General features: G+C 40.1%; 1 protein-coding gene and 1 long non-coding RNA gene across 12 annotated transcripts in view; one reads left to right on the top strand and one right to left on the bottom strand.

The window, feature by feature from the left end:
• Window positions 1-77: 77 nt before the first annotated feature.
• LOC107272917 overlaps window positions 78-20,891 on the top strand; it is a 25,563-nt gene continuing 4,749 nt past the window's right edge. For 7 of the 11 annotated variants that reach the window (XR_003061365.1, XM_025090226.1, XM_025090222.1 and 4 more), the window contains exons 1-2: window positions 17,855-18,195; window positions 19,441-19,531. Coding sequence is in view for 8 of the 11 variants with exons in the window: in XM_025090226.1 (XP_024945994.1) it covers window positions 18,091-18,195; window positions 19,441-19,531 (196 nt within the window). In the remaining 3 variants the exon portion in view is untranslated. The other 4 variants (XR_001539084.2, XR_003061366.1, XM_015750589.2 and 1 more) reach the window with 4 other exon arrangements.
• On the bottom strand, window positions 4,022-17,846 carry LOC107272920. The gene is made up of 11 exons (XR_001539089.2): window positions 17,763-17,846; window positions 17,542-17,629; window positions 16,052-16,413; window positions 15,845-15,958; window positions 14,913-15,106; window positions 13,080-13,376; window positions 12,717-12,920; window positions 12,130-12,649; window positions 7,557-7,789; window positions 6,316-6,449; window positions 4,022-6,086 (listed from the first exon to the last, which is right to left on the bottom strand). It is a non-coding gene; the product is annotated as an uncharacterized LOC107272920 (long non-coding RNA).

The following is a 20,891-nucleotide window of genomic DNA, read 5'->3' as shown; positions in this document are numbered from 1 at the left end:
GACAATGTCTGTCCGGACAAGGAAATCGTGAAGTAACACGTTAACGTATAGAGAACCGTGAATCACTAACCTGATTACTAATACGACTAGCATTACACAATTAGACGATAATGGAAGCAGCACTATTGGATTATAAATTGGATTGGATTATAAATTATCGCCGAATTCACAGCCAGATAATCGATGTATTATTTCGATGGAATTATTCCCTTTCGTCGTAGATCATCGTAACCTTGTTCCGCAGTTAAAGCGCCATCTGTCTTTCGTCAGTGCAGTTTACCATCGGGTTACTACGTAGTTCAGGCTCGTCTTAAATGGCAGTTTGGATTGTTCGAACATGGAGTACGTGCTTGTGCTGGAAATCGGTGCTTGACGTGGTTGTATATATGACAAGAGTATAGTGTATTATGGTACAGTCAACTGTATAATAGTGTAGCTCATAGGTACATACAACCAGGCAGTTACAATTCGCGCAGTGTAATTGATGTACACGATGAAACGTGCTCGTGCATCGCTATCCTCAGAGGTTATGGTGTGTGCTAGACAATGTCTGATACACTCATTGTCTCGATTAAACTTGAATAAGGCTTAGACCCTCGCGTAAGAAAGATCAACGATAATTCCAGTGGATAAAGCACGATGAGGTCACGTGGTTTGTGGTTTGCGGTAGACAAAACATGGCGTGAAGCCTTGTGTGTAGATTTACGTTTCGGCACGAAAACCATCAGACGCGTAATCTCGTATTTGCGAGGACTCTGTGGTATTGATAATGTGAATAAACGTAACGAAGCAAGTTATAATGATACAGCGAGTGATAAGTGTACAGTGAAGTTCTTTAGTTTGATGTGTTGCGTGACCCTTTAGCGTTGCGTCATGTTTTGGCGGGATTTTTGAATGGCGCATTGTTTGGCGGTAAGTAAATTTTCAAGATTTACAGAGATACAGAGTAAATATTACCTGTGCGCAGAATCCTGGTCCATGTTGAATCGTTGGTAGCGTTGGATAGCTGGCGTTGACAAAAATCTTGCTGTTACGTGTCAGAGCGAGTTTCTCACGTCACTTTCTTAACCTAGCTTAATGTAACCCACTTTCGCGGGATTCAGTTCGCGCACGCTATGGCCTGGAGGGGTTGATGGTGGGGAAGGCTTGAAGAAGGTAGGGTTGCGAATATTTAGGGACCGCATAAACACACGAATTCGCGCAAGCGTCCTTCCCGGCCTTTTGCACGAACGAAGAGATACCAACCTCATCGATGAATCCCTCAGTTTGCCGAGAACCGTCGAGCAGCGTGAACGTGACGCGTCCTGGTATTCGTAACGGGACACGAGGGATCGTTGATTTTCTTTATTTTCTCCATTATTATTATTAAAACGTTTTCATACAATTTTCATTCCGTTTCACGTACCAACGCGACGAAAGTTCAATCTCGAGTTTATAAAACGGATAAGGGTATTTCTTTCGAAAGCCGCCTCTATAAAGCTTCGCGGATAATTGATCATTCCTAAAGAGGATTTACGAAAGTTCATTCTCCTGGCACCTAGCCAGCATACCCTGTTACTTCTCCTGGGAACATTTGCAAAATGGGATTTCGGGAAGGAGCCAAAATCCCTATACCTACGCGAGTACGTGACTATCACTCGGACTAGGGAATAAATATTACCACAGTACGAAAGGAGATCTCGTGACGTAACCGCTTTTACCGCATTTTTTTTTATTTCGTGGCAATTACGAAATCGTCAAAATACAAAATGTCCAATTGACGCGCGACAATAATACTATTTTCTGAGATGGAGAAGAATCTACTTTTTTTTTTCCTTCCGTCAATATAAACAGTCCCTAGGGAAATCTTTGTAACGTTGTAAAAGTACGTGTAATACTCGTGCAGGTATCCCAACAGTGTAAAAACAAGAGTTAAGGCTACTCGGGAATTATGAAAAAGTTTCTTCAAATTCAAAAAGGATATCAACGGAATCTACAGCCGTCATTGAAATTCCAATAGGATCTACCAGAAGCCTGTTAAAAATTCATCCTCGCCCGCGGCAGGTACGTCCAACATTGTCCTATGTACTCAAAAATACATTTATTTAAACGAACGTGACGCGACCCACCAGACACTTTTTTGCTTTGACTGTAAGCTTTAATTTCGTTCCCTTTTTTTTTTATTCAAAAAATTACGTGCATACAGCTAACTGAAACCTTGGCTCGTACGTTCGTCCAGGGATATACAAACATACGCAAACGAATCTGTCTAGTTGCCATGACGAATCTGTCTCCCGATACTCGAATTTATTATTTCCCGGCATCCACTGCTTTAACGAAAGTTTCGTTCTGTTTCGATTGCAACTGAAATTAATGAAGTTGCGTCATAATTGATTATTAGCAGCCCTTGTTCGTATCCAACCACCCTATCCACCGTGCATCCCTCTTTTCGCTTATTTGACGCTCCCACCTAGTAGGAATAAAATTTCGAAAATAAATTTTATAAAAAAAAGACGACTAAAAAATTATTTTTAAAATTTTTATATGCCCATCGTCGTATCAATTTTAAAAATAAATATAACGCTCATTTTACACGATGAATTTTTGTCTAATCTTTTTTTGAGAATCCACCAAAATCTCTTTTGCCTCGTGTGTCTATGCTTTTATTGGATCATCAATTACATGCAGACTGCCGAGGTATGTTCCTAGAAGAATTTCAGGAACCATTGAGCCCTTTATCGCGGGTAACTTATCAAGCGATCCTTTTCCCATTGGCCGCCACCTTCGACGTCCTATAACGCTCTGACCTCGTCGACGAGTTCAACGTTCATTCGACGTCCTGACGGGCGTCAGCTGACGACTTAATTTTTCCGATAACGTCCCACCGTACAATATTCAACATTTCATAATTACATATCATGTCGGCCTACAGATGTCGCAACGCCGGAAGTTTTATAAAAATACCAAAATCTTAACGAAGTTCAACTTTGATCATAGCAATAAATTTCAACATGGATAAAGATACACAACTTATTCCCTTGATGAAGTTTCTAGTTTACCTAAATTCAATAAAACCTGGCAAGCTCTTCGCCCCTCGGTGAATTTACATTGAGAAGCAGTGACCGCGACCGGCTTATACTAATTTCGATACAGCATAATAAAATAATTAATTCGTACATGACTAAGTGTCTGCATATTCATAATGGCGGCCATTGGTCCTACCGTCTAGATTTACTTAGAATTATTTTCTCCCATACAATTTTTGCCCGGAATTCTTGGCTAATGAGAATATAAAATTTGTGGTCCCTGTAAAGATATTTTTGTTTTTCAATTTTATTACAACAATAGCACTGCCCGTGCTTTTTGCATTAATTAACTTTACTCCGTCGAACATATCTACCATAATTGTCTTTATAATATAATCATCATAATTCACTACGTACATGTACCAAGTGATCCTATGTATCGTCATACGAGACATTAAAAAATTATGCGAGAGTAAATATATGACATTGGAACAGAGGGAGAGTGGTTGGAGAGACTATGTCAACTAAAAAGGGTTAATACCCATGGGATATATAATGTATACCTGTATATTAGTTCTATTGTACTTTCTGATAGTCATATGTAGTAGGTAGTAAAAGGGATGCCATAGGTATACGTGGTTACTGGATAAATCTCCAAATTAAATATAAAGTGTTTTTGAAAAAGTTTACAAGATCGGTTGAAATTAAATTCATGGTATATACAGGGTGAATCACGAATCGTGATCAGTAGAGATTACTTTGTTATTAGCAGTCCGATCGATAATGATTTTTATCAGCTTTTGCATGGTTCCAAGAGAGCTTTAACGTGATAGTGAAAAATTACTGGTCAACTCTTTTTTTAAATGTTTTTTCAAGGTTACCTTCAATTTTTTGCAACTGAACATATAATCTTTTTACTCCAGTCTGTTAGAGGATTTCAAGACGAATTCGGGACATGTAAGGACATGACATTTTTTTTCCATCTGGTTCGAAAGAAAATTAAAAAACTTTGTATATATATATATATATATATAGCTTTTAACAAAATAAAGGAATTAATTTATAAATATACATGAGAAATATTCATTTCTAGGGAATAACAACCCTTCGTGCTTAAGTAAGCCATCGTCTTCCTTGAAATGATCTACGTTTTGCACCCTGACCTTAAATCCCGACTTCCACCGCCATAGTCCCTCCACTACTTACTTTCTATGACCCCTCGAAAAAATTGGTCACACCCTCAGGTGTGATTACAGCGTTCAGCTAATTGGACATTTCGCCAGGGTGCGAAAAAAATAAAATAAACTGTATAAAATCTTGTTTCGTAGACACGGTTGAGATTACGTATACACAAAACTCCACCCTTATCCGGCAATAAAAAAGAAAAGCAAAACACTTTGCTAGATGAGTGACAAATTTTTTCCCCTCCATCTTCCTCCAACGATACACTTTTTTTTTCACACCCCTGTACGAACTACCCTTAATTACGAACCCACCGACCCGCAACTCTTCCGCGTAACAGAATAATGAAACTAGAGCAGGGAAATTGTCTGGGTAATTATCCGCCCTTAATTCTCGATAGTGAGCATTTAGCTATACGATCTTGAGATAATTAAATATATATATATATATATATATATATTCTATGCAATTTTCGTTGCATGCCACAAGTCCATAGAATTAATTGACAGTATAGACGGAGTCGATTTCAGCCCTTGGAGAACGGATGGATTTTTTTTAATTCGCAATTTTTTTCTCGATACTTCAATACACGTGGTAAATTAATTCCGTATGAAAAGCATGAAATGGAAAACTGTGTAGATCCAAAAAATCGGCTTCCCCTCTTTCAGGGTGTTCGATAAACAATTAAGGCAACACAATGCGTTTTCATGGAGATCAATGACGAAGTACTTAACACAGTCTGTTATCGAGACTTCATTATCAATAATTCAGCCTAATTAACATCCATGACTTATCAACAGAATAATCGAACCGTTACGCCCCTGAGTAACTAATTGATTGATCAGTCCTGATTGGAAGCCATTGGACCCAGGGGGTGTCTACCTAGTCCAAGTAAACGGAGCGCAGTTGTCCATCGCCCCCGGGGGGTCAGAATGAGAAATTGCGTGATAAACAACTGTAGAAAGAAATCACGGCTTCGCATCTTTCATCAGCGAGAGAACTATGAGGGATCGGGTCGGCAGATCTTGAGTGCCTTGGAAAAGGATTGATGATCCCACGGACTTAGTTAATGGAATTGTGTATGAACGGCAGGGCGAACCATTCGAGATCGGTAAAGCTTTGTTCTTCGACCAGGGTCGAAACTTTTAACGGGAGCTGCGATGCTGTACGAATTTTGAAAAAAAAAAAAAAAAAAAAAAAAAATTTTTTCAGTTCATCATTCGCACCCCCCAAACTTGGGAGACGATTAATTCGATAATGAAATTTCGTGTTTTTTCGTTCATTCTCCGAGTCCGTAATTAAGCGTTACTTAATGTGCCTACTGAATTATTTTTTGTCACCCGGTATTCGCCGATACACTCCTGGCGCTGGTCTACCTTTTTATTCTCTTGGAGGGTAGTTTTTATTTACCCCGGAGTTTTCCATTCGTCCTTCGCCCCATAGGCATCTTCACGACGTATTCAACCCTCTAATAAAATTCTACCGTATTCAAAAACCCTATAAGGGTGGTTGGACTCTTGATATAATTCTTCCCTTATTGTTCGAGTTTCCCGGAAGTCGGTGAGAACCGCCTCGGGCGGATGAAATTTTTTTTTTTTTTTTTTCAAATTCACCGAGACTGTCTAACAAGAGGGTACTACACAGGGTATTTCGAAAATTATTTTCTAGATTTAAATGGGAGAGGGATCAATGACCTCCCCGAGACCCCTGACAAATGAAATGAATTTAGTTCGGGTCAAAGGTCGACACGAGACTCCACGAATTAAACGTTTCTGGCAAATGTAAATTTGTCAAAACGCTGACTCCGTTATTCGTCAACGTCAGCAACGTCAGCCCCGGCACTCCCTGAATCTCCACTTCACTCTTATGTCCTTTTCATCCCCAGAGCCTGGTAACAACCTTGTGGACACAATAGACACCCTTGTTTGTCAAGGACCACGGAGATTCTCGTCAAAGGATAAATTATTGGCTCCGCTTGCTGAAGCAATGCCTGCTTTTATTCGAAAATCCACAAGCGAGCCGTCACGTTAAATTAAATCCACGTCACCGAAGCCCACTTAATTAATAGCCAAAAAGCGAGGTCGAGTTTCTCGTTAAATAAAAAGAGAAAAAGTTTCGATTCGCTTACCCGCGTGGCGCTGATCCGTTGAAACTTTTAATTTCGACCCATCGTTCTCGTCGAGCCGAGAGTTCCGCAGTGCCGCCGACACTGGGTATTACGGCAAGGCTCTTCACTGTCGGATACACACAGGGTACCAGGATCTAAAACAGCACAAGAAGCGAATTGTCTTTGATGCGGTAAAGTGAGAAGATAAAAAATTGAAGAAAAAGCAAGTAAATGGCATTAAGAATTCAAGATACATATACAACGCTAGTTTCTGTTATGTTCTGTACGATAGCGGATATATTATTAGACTGCAGTATGTGCCTATACGTGTAAGGGTCTGCTCTCGTCTAATGGCAACGGGAGCTTTTCTTTTTTTCCGGAAAACAAAGGAAGCATCGTTTCAAGAGCCTAGGAGCTTTCCTGGCTGAAGTCGTGCCTGGTATACTTTTGTTCCTTTAACGTGTCCTCTTTGTTACTTGTCAAACGTGTCCTCCCTTTTCACCGGCTCGGCGGGTGTGTCGTTATGGGAAGATCTTGAGATTCCAGCAAGTAGAGAGGAAGACGGGGCGATAATTTACGTGTTAGGTAAATTTGAAATTCCAAAAACATTCCTCCTGACAGGCTTCTCCAAGGGTTCTGTGTTCCAGGTCAGAGGGGCCCAACGTGATGCTTCGTCGTTTGTATAAGACGACAAACCGAGAAAATTGTTCTCTTGCCGTTTTACGTGGCTCCGTTTCTCACCCTTGCCGAAGAAAGGGTGACTTAACGTACGAGTTGCGGTTAAGGGCTGAAAACAAATTACAGATCCGAGAAAAGGGAGAGTGATCGATGCCTGACCTTCTTCCTTGGTGGCTTAGACCTGCAAGCTACATGGGAGAAATGAGAAATTTGCTTTATCTCTCTACTACTACTGCTAGTCTCTCTTGCTTTTTTTTTTATTCTTTCTTCAAACTTCCAAGCCCTCCTTCATAGGACTGTACGTAGTCCAGGCCTGACCTGGAGCATATTCATACCTGAGGCAGCTTCCTCGACCTGGTTCCAAAAAATAACCAGGGGACGCCAGAAGCCAAGAAAACAAAAATGCTTTGGTTAAAAGCGTCCGTATAAAATGTACGTACGGTATACGAGACAAAAATATTAACAGGTATGGTAACAGTGACTATGCCAATATGAAGATATTGATGTCCTTGAATAATGAAAAATTAATTAAAAGTCTGTCGATTTCGGAAAATAAATTTGTCACTTTACCGGGTTGTCAATACCTTAGTTTTTTCTTTGCAGTTTTCATCCGGAATAATCAATCTTCTGTTTTGTCCTCATCTCATCCCATGAAGCCGGTAACGATTGTCTTCCATATCAAACAATGCACACTTCCTTTGTACGTGGTCAGGGTGTAGCCTGGTGGAAGCCGAGAGCTTTTTCCAACACAGTGGAAAAATGGAAGTTGATGCAGAAGAAAGGAGATTTTGAAGGGGAGATGGAAATTGAAGAATATCTGAAACAAATCGAAATAAGAGCTTTATTCTTGCAGGGGAATTGATATGAATTTGCAGAAAGGTACGGTGACTCAGTATTTCATATAGAAAAGCAAAGGAAATGAATGTCTGGTGGAACAGGTAAAAATGAAGATATCAAATATATCGGTCGCCATTGTTAGGAGACTTTGTAGAGGGTATCAATGGCGGTTCGACTGCTACCCATTTTCCCTCCCTTCATTTTCAGCTGCTATATGGCGACTTTGACACTTCCGGCACTACTTCGGCTTCTACTGCTGTGTTACGCCATAGGCAGCAGCAGTCCCACAGTAGTAATGATATCAGAGGCTATAAATGTTAGGGGTTGTCCCAGTTTCTCGTGCTCCACTGATTTATATACGGTTCACTTTAGAAATGGACAGATGGAGGAACTGAAGGATGACGTCAAATTCAAGCCGGATAGTCGGATAATGAGGTACTTCTGAGGTAGCTCTTAGGTATATATATCTGAGTTGAGTGAATTTGAAAAAAAAAATATCATCTTGAATTTACTTGAAAATCTTACTGACTTGTTACCATTAATACTTATGGATATATGATTTCTTGGAAACTCTTTAATCCGGTCGGCTACTTTTACCGACGTCTTTGATCCTCTTTAACTTCGAGTTTTCTTTACGCTTCTGTAGCTCTTTATTACTATATCCTCGATCTCTCTCTTTCTCTCTCGCTCTCTCTTTTAGCACTTGGCAACTTTTCTTATATAAAACTTCTCACAGTGTTCTATTTATATTTTTGCGACCATCATTAATAAGTACCTTAGTGCATGGGAAGATGCTGTTCTAGAATAAGTCCCCTTCCGCTTGCAATGTCGCCAAGGAATATTGAATTTCTAATCAATTTTATCAGTGCCGAATACTTAAGCGTGGAATGATACGTCACCCGATGACCTCGCGATAATATAGAACAGTCCAACGACAATTTTAATATTTTATATAGTGTAATCCTTCATTTTTCCTGTTTCCTTCGATTTACCTCATTAACGAATTCAGATCCAAACTCAAGTATCGCAGGTAATTCAATCAGCGGATCTAGGTCGATTATGTGACATAGTTATAAAATAAGAAAAAAAAAGCGTGTAAAAAGTTAGCGTCGATGTATCACCAATTTCCTTAATTTACCTTTTTATTCAATTCACTCTCCCTTAGTTGCCTGTTTTTCCGGCCAATTTCGTCTAATCCTCTCCACCGGTTTTAACTTCAAACCTACTAAAAATTTATACCAGATGACCTAATACATATATAAGTATCTAACGTTCAAAGTATTTGCGTAAGGAGATTTTCTTAACTCACCCAAATCCCAGTGGAATTTTCTTTTTCCCAAAAATATTGTCGATCTTTGCCTCTTGACGGCCGGTTCTGTCCTTAAGCCAGAATTACCTAACAGAATTCTCGGTCACGATCGTGTTACCGTGAAATTGAATCCACGATTAAACGTAGTTCGCCCTCAGTAACGTTTTTCCTTCGTTCTCAAGACCAGTAACCGAACTGCTGACGTCAGGCAGTTCAACTGAACCGTAACGGAAAAAAAGTCTTTTCAACCTTCGCATTCCCGCCAATCCGACAAATTTATAATTCGATTACAGAAAGCATCAAGTCACTCGAAAAATTAAATAAACATCCGTCATAATCCCAGATATGTACTATGCCGTACCATGCATATACCATTGACTAAGGCAAAATTGTACTGAGTAATTTATCACAGAAAAAGAAAATCATGTCAGCCATTGCCGAAACGTCATGAAAACTACGATAACTTATTATGATGCTGTTCTGCAAATTGTATGTAAAAATAAACAGAGCACTGTATCTAACAAATTCGTATCCTTTAACAAACCTTTGTTGAAGGTCACCGTGTCAGTCGACTAGGAATCTCGATGCACAATTCCGACAGGCATAAATATCACCACGTTATTACGTATCTAATATCTCACTGGATTTCTCAATACGTTAAATTTACCTTGTTTATATTCTAATTGCAATCCCATACCGAACTTTCCGCTAGACAGCAACGTAACACGACCACCCAAATTGAAGTTCGGTACACAAAGGTATATTTCAACGTCAGTGACATACCCCGTATAAAGGAAACTAGCCCGTGTCAATTTCACTGCTGACTCCGCGTACATTCTCGTCACGCCCTTAGTTGATCCGTTTGAAAAGAAAAGAATCTCGAAATGACACCAACGGCTTCGTCGAGCACCGCTCAACTTTGGTTAAAGCTACCTTGTAGTCTTGTAGATGGCGCCACTAGAGGTAGCCTGTCAGCCAGACTACGATCCGTCGTCTCGTTTATCGTGAACTCGGTAGTAATTTCTTGGTGCAATGAGAAAACGTCGTAATGAAAATAAACAGGACAGTGATAAAGCACGCGTATAGGTAAAAATATCTGGGAAACTGATTTACCAGGTTCTATCCTATTTACCATCGTGCACGTGAATGCGTACAGTACTACACAAAAGTAACGCGGTCGAAAAGGTACTAACCTACGTACATACAAAATCTTGATTCTAGTTTTGAATAGTAATGTACTAATACGCATATAATAATATGGTACATGGGTGAATACTTTATTTACAGCACAAAAGGTAATACCAAACGGAACAGTAAAATGCAAAAGGAAATAATTCTTTTTCAGTGCTACCATCCGCAATTCATGATTTTCTCGTCAAGTTGATAAATTCCTATACAATAGACGCTAGTAGATTCACAATGAAATTTCATAATGCAAGAGAAAATCCAAGTTTCTAGATTAACAATCTAACCTCAGTTACATAACCTAACTTAGACAGCGATTATGGCTCACACGTTACAGGCTTTAATTAAATCTTTGAAGTTTATCCATCCATATGTATTCAGACGTATTTCCAAAGTATGCAATATCCTGACGTGCATACCTCACACGTTTCTAAACCTTCTGTACTCCTCTAGTATAGCAGGAAACTGTTTCGGTAAAGCACGGAGCGCCTGTAGGCAGTAAGATAACGTGTGTACAGATTGGAAATCCACATAAAGACCGAGTAGGAGGGAAGACTAAAAGGGGAGAAGAGCGAAAGAGAAGCATTTTCCTCAGCTTAATCTCTCGCAACTCTTCGAAGGGAACGTAATGGCTCCTTAGTATGAAGAATAGCAAACTCCGCGAGAGCTGTTATAAAGACATATTAAAGTTACAAAATCGTGTGCGTAACAGGTACTTCGAATTACTTTAAAATACAGAAGACTTCTTTCCCCTAAGTAGTAGGAAATAAAGTAAACGCGTATATACCTGTAGATACAGCCGGCTGCTTGCATCTGGCGCCTCGAGCCTCGTGATATAAAATCCAGTGCACAGATATTGTTATAAATGTCAATATTTATTTATTCATTCTTCTCCTATTGTCGATGAAAACTAAAACTACTCGCGTTATCCAGACTTAAATTTCATGCGTGTTTATCTACCCTAATTTTCCTTCTTTTAAAAGAAAACAAACGATAACTGAAAGTTTCTCTCAATTTTCCTCTCACTCTCCCTATACTTTACCTACGTAACGTAACGCCCTGTAGTTGATTGTACCTATTCAAAGTATCCCAAGTATTCCCAATACAAAAAGCACTTCCAAGCATATCCAATGATACTATCTATGTAGTATCTCGTATCAATGCACGGTCATTGGCTGCAATAGCCCAGTCTAGTGTACATACTCCTGCGTATAATGCGTCTATGTATGTGAAAGTTTCCAAATGCACTAGAGACCCGACGATATACATATATATTCTCTTTCTATTATACTCTACCTATATCCTTCCATATGCTTCTGTGCATTCGTATCCACCGTATGCTCAGTATATAATTATATATACGCATATAATTGCCACTGAGGTGCATATACACAAAGTCCAGATTCACAGGATGCATTTTCTCGTGGATAGAAGGATTGTCGTTGGAGAGAAGTTTCCTCTGAATTATTAATGCACTATTCTGGTATGGTGACGTTTCACGCCGAAGTTTGTTACATGGTAAATGTCACAAAAGCCAAGAACCACATACGTCATACATGCGTGGCCAGTGCTCGAGACTTTACATTAAATGAAACTATTGGAGTTACACTCGGGATACATAGGTAACCGATAAAGCTCATAAATCTAGTAAACTACGGCAGTTTCCATTTGGTAGCTAGATTCCTGGTAGTAGCTGGAGACTATGTGACAGATAGTAGCTAGTGGTTAGTAGTTGGTAGATAGTAGATATATTGCAGTAGGTTAACGTGTGAGTTTGGTGGGTTTTTTTGCATTTAACGATTTGAATTTCAAAGTTCCCGCCTTACGGTTCAAATCCAAACGATCCTTTAATGCCGGACGCTCTTGATCCAATGTTAATTCTTCGTTTGTATTATACATCGTGTGTATGGCATCCGGCTGATTTTGATTACCCTCGTTAACACGTAGAGACGAGAATTCTTGTGTATGAAAAATAACGAGGCGCCACTATCGCGCTACGTATTCTGGCCAGGTTTTATTCTCTTAATTGCCGCCATGTTTGAAATCTGGGACGAATGAGGCTGTGGTACTCCGGCTTGCTTCGCGGTCTATGGTCAAAATAGTTTTGATATGTCAAAGTGTATATATAACGAATCCACTCGGTGGAGAAGACGACCAGGAGGATAAGATAAAAATATATATGTCTGTTACGTAAGTTCACTTCGGTATGAATAATTTAACGTAGAAGTCCGAGCAGAGTGGATTTTCTTTCTTTAGTTTTGCGATACAGACGGGTTTTGAATACTTTTCTGAGTCTGGCGAAATGAATGGAGCCATGGAAGATTTTTCAGGAATCGTTGAGTTACCCTATAAATATATAACAGTCATCAATTTCTTGCTTTGAGTAGATAAATATATGTCATTCGAACGTAACCTCTAAATGACGAATTGTGCGACTATCTTAACGTAGCACATTTTCTGTATAACCACAAAGGGCCAGGGATGTCACACGGAGCCAAGTTCCACGTTCGTATTGGAAGACGAATGTCTACATTTTTCATACTTAACCAGGAGCTTGCGTAACATTCCTCTGTTCCCGGTGTAAAAGCCAGAGAAAAATTTATGCACTTTTGCGGGGCTGAAAAAAATTAAAAAATATACATAAACGAAGGAGTAGGTAAATGTAGAAAAAAATTTCTACGGTATCACGGTATTATTTATCCGTCTTTAATTAATATTATTTCCGATATCTTTCGTAGGTACAATATTGCAAGTGACAGACGAAAAAACGATGAACCTTTGCTCTCGAAGTTTTAGTAGAATTACGGGGGTAATTCAAATATGAATTAACGATCAAATTTGTTCTCTCATGAATTTCAAATTGGCAACTGACCGGCCTTACAGATATGACAAAGAGATTTTGTCCTTTTCGTCCGTAAGAGTTTACCGCGTGTTAACTGCTCGGCGCACTCCCCAGTTCACTCGTGCACAACGCGAACTCGATTTGTCCGAAGCCGTTAACGGCCACATAGTTTCTCGGCATAGAGCGGCGCGCATGCGCAGGACGATCACCTCTTGGCAGTTCGTAATAGACCTGTCAAGTCAGGGACAATATGGCTGCCGTTAATGACAAAAAGATATTGATTATGCTTCGGTAACTCATCATAAGCAATTCAGTAGTGAGTATATCCGAATGTAGGATACTCGGTGCTTCTTTGCCTTGCGAAAATATTCAATTTCAATTTGACCTCCGATGCGATAAATCCACTCTGCTTTTTACTCGGCTCTAAGACTCTTCTCTCGGTACGTGCTCACAGTGGAATAAATCGAGGTGGCAGGACGGCATTTTACAGCACGGGCAGTATCGAAAGCGGTGTTTTATTAAGCTGCTTGAGAAACCAGACGAGCAGTGGGGAATGAGAACTTACAGACAGCACTAACCAAGAGGCACCTAACCAAGGCTTCTTTTGTGTGTATTTTTTCTTGTTTTATTTTCGTTTCTGCTCTCTGTTGGAGATCGAGGAAAAGATGGCAATTAGAGACAGTGTTGATGCCGAGTAAATTTGCGCAGGGGAAGTAGGAGCGAGATAGGGAAAGAGCTGGAAGGTATAAAACGAAGGTTTATGAAAGTGCACGAGCATTAGGCGGGAAATTCAAATGTCCAACTGGGGAAACGTAACGTGCAAGTCGAATGACGGGAATAAAATAAAATTTTATGATGGAATATATGTCCGGAGAGGACTGGAATTCGAGGAAGCAGGGGGGGGGGGAAGGATAAACTTTATTAATCTTTACTAATTTAATTTAATTTGGTATTCCGCCGTTATCTATGTACGTTCCGTATTTTATTACGTAACTTTCGGTTAGAAATGTCAATGGCGGAGGTTAAACGTGACGTAAGTTTGACGACAGGGCCTGCACCATAAGGCAGGAATATTGCCGAAAATTTCCGAATGACGCGTAGCTACATCCCTCGAAAGCCTTAACGAACCCTTCGGATAAATGAAGTTGGAGAGAAATACGGAAATGTGTTTCTTTTATTACATCTACCTATTCTGATGTACACCCTCCCCCCACCCGGGCCGTCCCCTTGATTACACTCGAGTTTCTTTCCTGATGGGAAATTTCTGAGTGGCGAATCCTTGTAGCGTGGATAAATGATTAACGTCCAACCTTTAAAAAAAATTCTGCAGATTTGTCCGATAAAATTTTTTTTTTCTTCTCCCTTGAAATTCATTAATCCAAGCGTCACCCCCCTAAAAAGATAACGTCCTCTTGAGGAACAGGGGTGAAAGTTACGTAACTTTCGATAAACGTTAAATATCGTAATTCAACTGTGAAATTAATTAATCCTACGTGGTAGGTGTTAAGGGTTGAAATGCCATGTAAATCTGCACTATAGGGATAGAATATTAATTTCAGGGTGTAGCGGTGGTAGAGGTTGATGATGTTGTTGCCTCCGACACAATGAACTCTGTAAACTTTCGCATAATTGGCAGCGCAGCCAGATAATCGTTATGGGCCTTGTGGTAATAACCGACCCACCCTTATAATTAGGTATGGGTTTCTTACTATGAAAATTCAAGTACACGGTTTCAATTTCCTCGAAAACCTACAAGTACGCGTATACCTTGCATATTCCGATCGAACCTCAAGGCGTTGCAGAAAATTTGGAATTCTTCGATATGAAATTTGATCTTCCGCAGGAGAATCTTATAGGAAGACGAACAGACGAATCTGCCTTCGGTCTGAATACCAATGAGAATTCCGGTGACGTCACAGAGCGTAAAACCAGAATCCGAAGGTCCAACGTGCAATAACATCCTGGAAATGAGAATCTTCTGGTAATTTGGTTAAGTCCTTTGGGGGCGTCCGTGAGGAAGTAATTAAAAAAAATAGTCCCGGAATAATTCGCAAGAAACGAAAGATAGAGCGCTCTGGTGACATTCGAGTAAATAATTAATGTTCGGTGTACGCCCGCACGTTACGTAATAAAGTTCTAGAACCTTTTTCTCTCCTCTGTAATCGAGAGCTTCGCGAAGTGATAAAAATATATTATTTCGCAAAATATATGTAATATATATAATTACGAAGGTCCTTGTATATAGTGAAAGTTCGGTAACTCAAATGTCAAGGGAAATCAAGAAATACTTCGAGTTATCGTTATTTCGGCCTATCGGGATGTTCGAGTTACGAAACCGAAACGTTAAGAAAATTCGGAGATTCGCAAGTCTTAGAAATTTTTCACTTTCAGCAGTTCGAGTTATCGAACTTCCACTGCCGTATACCATAGAGACTACCTCTACCATAGACTATCCACTGAGATAGACTGTACTACGATAAACGAAGCGGAAAGCAGGGGTAGTATAACGAGAATCTGAAGGGTAGTAAATGCCCAAAATAGACCCCCTAATTTTACCACCAAAAGCAAAGCTCATCCCCGCACATTTACTTTACCCACGTTTCGGCCCTTAGCTGTGATAAGGGTAGCATTTTTTGTTTAATACCTCCACCGTCACAGTTATCAATTTTACATGCCAATAACGACAGTTGACAATTTACCTAATAGATCGATTGCCAATCAATCTTGAAATTCGTGATCAGTCGGTAGGTCGATTGATAAAAAAAAAAATTAGAAATTTCATAAAATCCTCTTTATCGTCACACGTCCTCCATCTATAAATCACGTATGGGATATAAAGCAGGATTCATCGGTCATCGTTATTTCTATAAGGATGTACTGCAAACACCCTTGTGGGTATCTCTTACCTGCTATATGCTTTTTCTTATACTTGTTTTTTTTTCCAATCACTCACTTCCTCTTCCTCTTCACTTCGCTCCTGACCATTAGCCGTTAAGGTCGAATCTCCCGTACGTCAAGATCTAATATTGGAATAGCATGTCGTTTCTGCCACGTTGATTTACTATGGCAATATCTACTCCCTAAGCCAATGGAGGAGCCACTGTGTTAGCCGTTTTAGCCGGTTTAACTATATCTGCTAGCTTCTTTCCAATCCTGAGGGACTTGATGGAATTATCGGCACGCCATTCTCAGGAAGCCGAAGAGGAAGGCACGGGCTGGGGTTGTTGTGAGAAATAATACAGATTTCAGACAGATGCTGGAATTAGCGCTGGAATTCATTTAAAATTTGACAAACTTTCTGAGGGTGTATGTATACATGTTTGACATACGTAAGTAGCACACACGTGGTTCCATATGAATATGGATTAAGTAACGCAAGGATAACTTCAGTCTTAATTAAACAGTATCTCGTTAAAATAAATAAATTACTGTGAATAAAATTACACGAAAAGAAATGAATCTAAAAACTATACCGTTAACGCAATTTCGTACATTAATTTTTTCTTCACATATGAGAAAGAGCGGAATACCCGAATTCTCTGCAGGGGATAAATGTGTAATGTTAAATTATCGATTTTCAAATTTGCCGCGCTTATAAAATGGTAATTGGGCCATATCCAATATGGTCACCGAACCATGAATATTGGTCCGTATAAAATTTATTGCAAAGGTCAAAAAAAATTGTTGAACAAAATATATGACACATGACGCATTTATTTGCTTTACTTTCTACTGTTATCTTCTTCTTTTTCTTGATATACGTATACAGTATAATCACGTCACTTCCGGTCGTTCGCTACTAGACCTTCTCCAATTACGAAATCCAATTACTCACGCTTTAACGAACCGAACGAGAAACGGGAGAAAATTCATAAAGATACATCCCTGACAAGATCCAAATGTCAAATTGATGATGAACTATTGCTTGAGTATGTACTTATTCCCGTTTACAGGTAACCACCAAATTACATGCTTTTACAGCACGTATATCGGTATCATGGATAAATTGGAAAGTGGAGTTTCCATTGAAGTTGCCATTCAAAACCCTTCAATAGAATTTCCAACAATTGTTAAAACTTCCATATGCTATTGGATTTAACAAACTACATACCACTTTTTGTATACTATGTGTCAGACGGGAAATTTTTAAGTACATGAACAGCAGATGCTCTCTTGTACATTTTAACATATATCCTAGTAGTACATGAAACTTTTATATACATATATGCACGGTGGGATAGGATGCTGCTTTTGTTTGGAATAGAAAAAGTTATACTTTCTCGCCAAAGTGTCCTTGGGAAAGCAGTATGAAGCAATCGAAAGAGAATCTTTCATGGACCAGCGAACGGGAACGAGGGTAATATCGGTATATATGTATTAACGTAAAATATTTTACCTTTGTACACAGTACGCAGGAGTTGTGCCAGAAGGAAGTAGATAAGATGCGAATATACATAGCTGTAAGTGGTACAAAAAATTGGGCACTGAAATAAAGAGAAAAAGCAATACGGATCCCTGGGAATTTGAAAATCGTAATTTTTTTGGTAATAACTCGAAAGTCTATTGTGGATAAATTTAATGAGGTTAAATTCTTCTGTTACAGATGTACTGACTTACAATGTCTGTGGAGGTTAGGGCAGGTCGACCAACCGTACCAACCGTTCCGCAATCAAAAAGACCAACCATCCTGATTTATCCAACTGGTAAGTCACTTGCGACGTCTCGTGGAAGCTAACAGAATTATCGATAATCGCTGGGTTCGAGGCGGTAAGTGTCGATCGTGGCGACGCCAGAGTAAGTGGACAGAAACGGTACTCGACGTTCGGGGTACAGAGCGGTAAAGAATGCTATGGCGTGAACGATTATGGCGTTTTCAAATTGATCGTCAAGTGTTGAGTGGATGTTCCAGTATCTATTCAGTGAGGTGTATTAGGAAAAGGATACAATGATCTTGAAGATTGGAACAGTATATCTAGAGTCTAACCCAACCTCGACTCCAGCCTATTTGAAAACAACCAGAGACACAATGAATTCTGTCAGGCGTCTCTCGGTAAAGATACGTTATACTTTATTATTCATTACGGTCGTACCAAGTGTTCCAAGTAACCGGTTATACAGTTCAGGTCGTCCCACTTCCTGGTGAGTAGCTAAGTACCAGCCCTCTCTGTATTTAGACGTAAAGTGAAGAGATAAAGTATGCCTATCCTAACCTAACAACTATAAAGTCGACTTTGCCCTCGCAACTTGATGAGACGTCGGGGATGGTCACATTTAAGGTTTGTGGCTCAGGGCTAAACTTTAAGTGAACCCTAACCTCTATTACCAGGTTTACGAGGAGCTCACGAAGTAAATTCTCGAAATAGCTTAAGATAGTCGTCGACAATTGCCACGATGGAAATTTCCTATGACAAGCCCGTGGCGCCAAAAATGTCTCGTCCAACCTAAGACAATTGACAGATCCTAGACGCTCGTTCGTATATCTAATCTAAGTAACGCGTCATCTCTGGACACAATGCTATGCTCCAGGTCCTTGAGACAAGACCGGATTATACTTTCATCCTTGAACCCTGTCTCTTCCTTGTCCTCGAAGAAACTCTTGGATCAGCGGAGGGTGGCTCCATTGAATTTTCTACCTAGCGACCCTTCAGGATGGATTAAGGAAAAACCATACTCAAATATGTAACTAAATTTTTCGAGTTCCGCCTTACTTCTTCGCTTACGTATTTCAGCCCTGATTTGACTCCTGGTTCAGGACTCTAAGTGCAAACGTCTGTGCAATTTAGAGCGCCTGTAATTACGCTGAAGGCAATTTCTAAATACGTCGGGTATCTAACAGATGGCTATACTGTACAGCCAATAGAAATTATAGGAGTCACACTGCAAAGGTATGTGAGGTGTAACGTAATTAGTATCATAGTCGAGCTAACAGGGTCGCCATCACCTACTATATTAAACGGCACCTACGAGTATCCTCTTTGCACAGATAAATAACACCTTTATGTAACTCATCAGAAGTTCACTGAACAACACTGTAGCGCTATTACACACAAAAAAAAAAGTATTTATTCCTTGTTCAGACGTAAAAACGAATAACTCTTTTGTTACCAAAAATCTCAGTTTCACATTGAAAGAAAACTTGCTTTGTCATAATTTTAATTGAAATTTGCCTGAATATCTAATTCACAATAGGTCCTTTAACCTTGACTATCTCTCTCCTGTAAAATAATTAACAGTCTCTAGCTGTGGAATAATTAATCGTTTAATTACCAGAAGGTATTTTCTCCTCCCCATACAGATCTCAGCTTTAATACAGATTCTATGGGACTGTCTCAAGGTTATGAATTACAAGAGGAACAGCCGCATGGCCTTTTCCTTATCTATTGCAAGTACTCACCTCTAGATAACAATACCGACCGAGTATGATCGATGGACGATTTTCTACGTGCAAAAAACCAGGTGCACGTAATGGCATGATATTGCGCCATAAAGCTTGTATATTTCTGCTCCTGCGCTTAGGCTGGAATTTACTGTACGAGGGTGGAAGATTTACTGTAATTTTCTCGTAGCTTCCGCATAGCCTAATTAGCCTAGCGTTTGTCATACAAATTGCACGGCGTCCAATGACGTAACATAATGTGCAATCTGCGTTGCATTCAGTCCCAGGACAGTGAGGACAAATTGGCGCTCGGCTCGATTTCGAAACAAGACGCTCTGATTGGTCGGTAAATTTTTTTCTTTTTTTTCCTCTCGTCTCTCCCCCGTTTCACCCTACGTGACCATGGCACGTTCGAATCTCCCGCCAAGCTGTATCAACAGATCAAACGAAGTGAAGCGTGAGGCATTAATGTTCAACGGCGGGAAAATGATTTTGAGTTTGAAAATCAAAAGGAAACTTTATGTATATTAAGCGAAAGGGGAAGAAGTTACCCTTTAGAAATTTTATCTGGAGATAAGAAATCTCGGGGTGTTACAAGGCTTAGAGACTTTAACTTGGGAGTTATAAGTCGGCGAAACTAGAAAGGAGATGCTTCTGGAAAATCAAGAGAAAGAATGAGGTGGAAGAAAAGGCATGGAGGTGGGCTAAATCGATCCCTCATACTCTATTTCTATTTTTAGTACTATTTTCAACCGTCGCCCAAACCCCCACCACGTAAACGGACATCCTTACTTCCTTCCTCGGTTCGTCCTCGTGCTCCTGGTTCTTTCCAAGTCCTATCTTCTTGGAGTTCTATTTGTACATATATATATATATACCATATATACTATACACTATATATCAGCCAAAGGTAGTGTAACGTAATTCTTTAACTTATGACACGACACCGATAGCAAAACATAGGAGAACGACTATCTTCGAGAAGCAACCTACGTTACCTTCGGCCGTCCACCCGTCGTTCGTGCATCCGCAAGCCAGGCGGGCGCCAGCCAATTCTTTCTTCACCGGGAACTGACGAGCCGGTATGAACTGGGAGTTGGGGTGGAACAGGCCCAACTCCACCAAGAACGAGCGCTCTGACGGAACCTATCGGACGAGGCGATAGCTTAACGGATCCTGTCGATTTTTCGGGACGCGTAAAATCGAGAAACGCAACCGTAGGTGCTGATCCTTGGGGTCGCGTGAAATCAGCAAACGCACCTGGATGCACGAACGGGAGCGGACGGTTACGGAAATGCACGGCCGCTCAGGCTGCTAGGTTTGAGGTAGAGAGGGTCGGAGTAAGAGTCCGGCAAATAGTGCGAGAGACA

This window comes from Cephus cinctus, unplaced genomic scaffold (genome assembly GCF_000341935.2).
Source record: "Cephus cinctus unplaced genomic scaffold, Ccin1 Ccin1_scaffold1312, whole genome shotgun sequence".
Lineage (NCBI taxonomy): Eukaryota > Metazoa > Arthropoda > Insecta > Hymenoptera > Cephidae > Cephus > Cephus cinctus.
Note: the sequence above shows the minus strand (reverse complement) of the source record. Positions and strands in the feature narration are given on the sequence as shown.